General features: G+C 71.9%; 1 protein-coding gene across 1 annotated transcript; it reads left to right on the top strand.

Annotated features, from left to right (window-relative positions):
* The first annotated feature begins 18 nt into the window (after positions 1-18).
* ISG15 (ISG15 ubiquitin-like modifier) lies at positions 19-557 on the top strand. The gene has a single exon (XM_012734551.1). The coding sequence runs from the start codon at positions 35-37 to the stop codon at positions 518-520; it is 486 nt and encodes a 161-aa protein (XP_012590005.1). The 5' UTR covers positions 19-34; the 3' UTR covers positions 521-557.
* The last annotated feature ends 504 nt before the right edge of the window (positions 558-1,061 follow it).

Raw genomic sequence — 1,061 nt, 5'->3', positions numbered from 1 at the left:
GCTCTGCTTGCAGAGCGGAGAGCTGAAGGTGAAGATGCTCGGGGGCGTGGAGTTCCGGGTGCCCTTCCAGGGAGCCATGCTGGGGCAGGAGCTGAAGCAGCAGGTGGCCCTGGAGGCCGGCGTCCCCGCCTTCCAGCAGCGCCTGGTCCTGCAGGCCACCGGCGCCGCGCTGCGCGACGGGGAGCCCCTCGCCCGCCAGGGCCTGGGCCCCGACAGCACGGTGCTGCTGGCCGTGCAGCCGTGCGACACCCCGCTCAGCATCCTGGTGCGGACCAGCGGGGGCCGCAGCCGCGCCTACGAGGTCCTGCCCACGCAGACGGCCGCCCAGCTCAAGCAGGAGGTGTGCCGCCGGGAGGGCACAAGCGCCGACCAGTGCTGGCTGAGCTTCCAGGGGACGCCCATGGAGGACACGCAGCTGCTGGGGGACCTCGGCCTCACGCCCCAGTGCACCGTGCACTTGAACCTGCGCCTGCGGGGCGGGGCGCCCCACACCGCCCCAGCCCCTGACCTGCCTGTGTAATAAAAGCCGAGGCAGAGCCCAGAGGTGCCGGCCCTGGCTGGGGGGCGGGGCGTGGTCTGCTTCTGGGGCCAGCTAGGGGCCAGCCTGCTGGGCCTGGCCCGCAGAGACAGGGAAGGCAGCCTGCTTCTGGGAAGTGGACCCTGGGTGGGCCCTGGGGGAGACACACCCCGCCCCCCGGTGGCAGGGAGGCCAGGAGCAGCCTCCTGGGGCTCCCCTCGATGGCCAGGTGGTGGCCAGCACGTCAGGGCCGTCCACAGGGGTCATGGTGCTGGAGGACAGCTGGTGCCTGCAGGGGCACCGGTCTGGCAAGAGCCCCCTGGCTCACAAGGAGGCGCCCTGGGCTCCCCACGGGCCCTCGGGCCGCCGAGTCAGGCTTGCACAGGCAGACGGGCACCCAGGCCCGGGCCCAGCGTGCTGGGCACTTGGGCTCCAGGCACCTCCGGGATCTGGTTGCCCCCTTTCTGGTCTGTGGGGTACCTGGACTAGGGAAACCCAGGACTGTGATGTCTGTGACACATGTAGACAGGCAGCTGGGGGGGGG

Source organism: Condylura cristata, unplaced genomic scaffold (genome assembly GCF_000260355.1).
Source record: "Condylura cristata isolate star-nosed mole 26May11 unplaced genomic scaffold, ConCri1.0 scaffold00058, whole genome shotgun sequence".
In the NCBI taxonomy this organism is placed as follows: domain Eukaryota; kingdom Metazoa; phylum Chordata; class Mammalia; order Eulipotyphla; family Talpidae; genus Condylura; species Condylura cristata.
The sequence above is the reverse complement of the archived record's forward strand: the minus strand, read 5'-3'. Positions and strand labels throughout refer to the sequence as shown.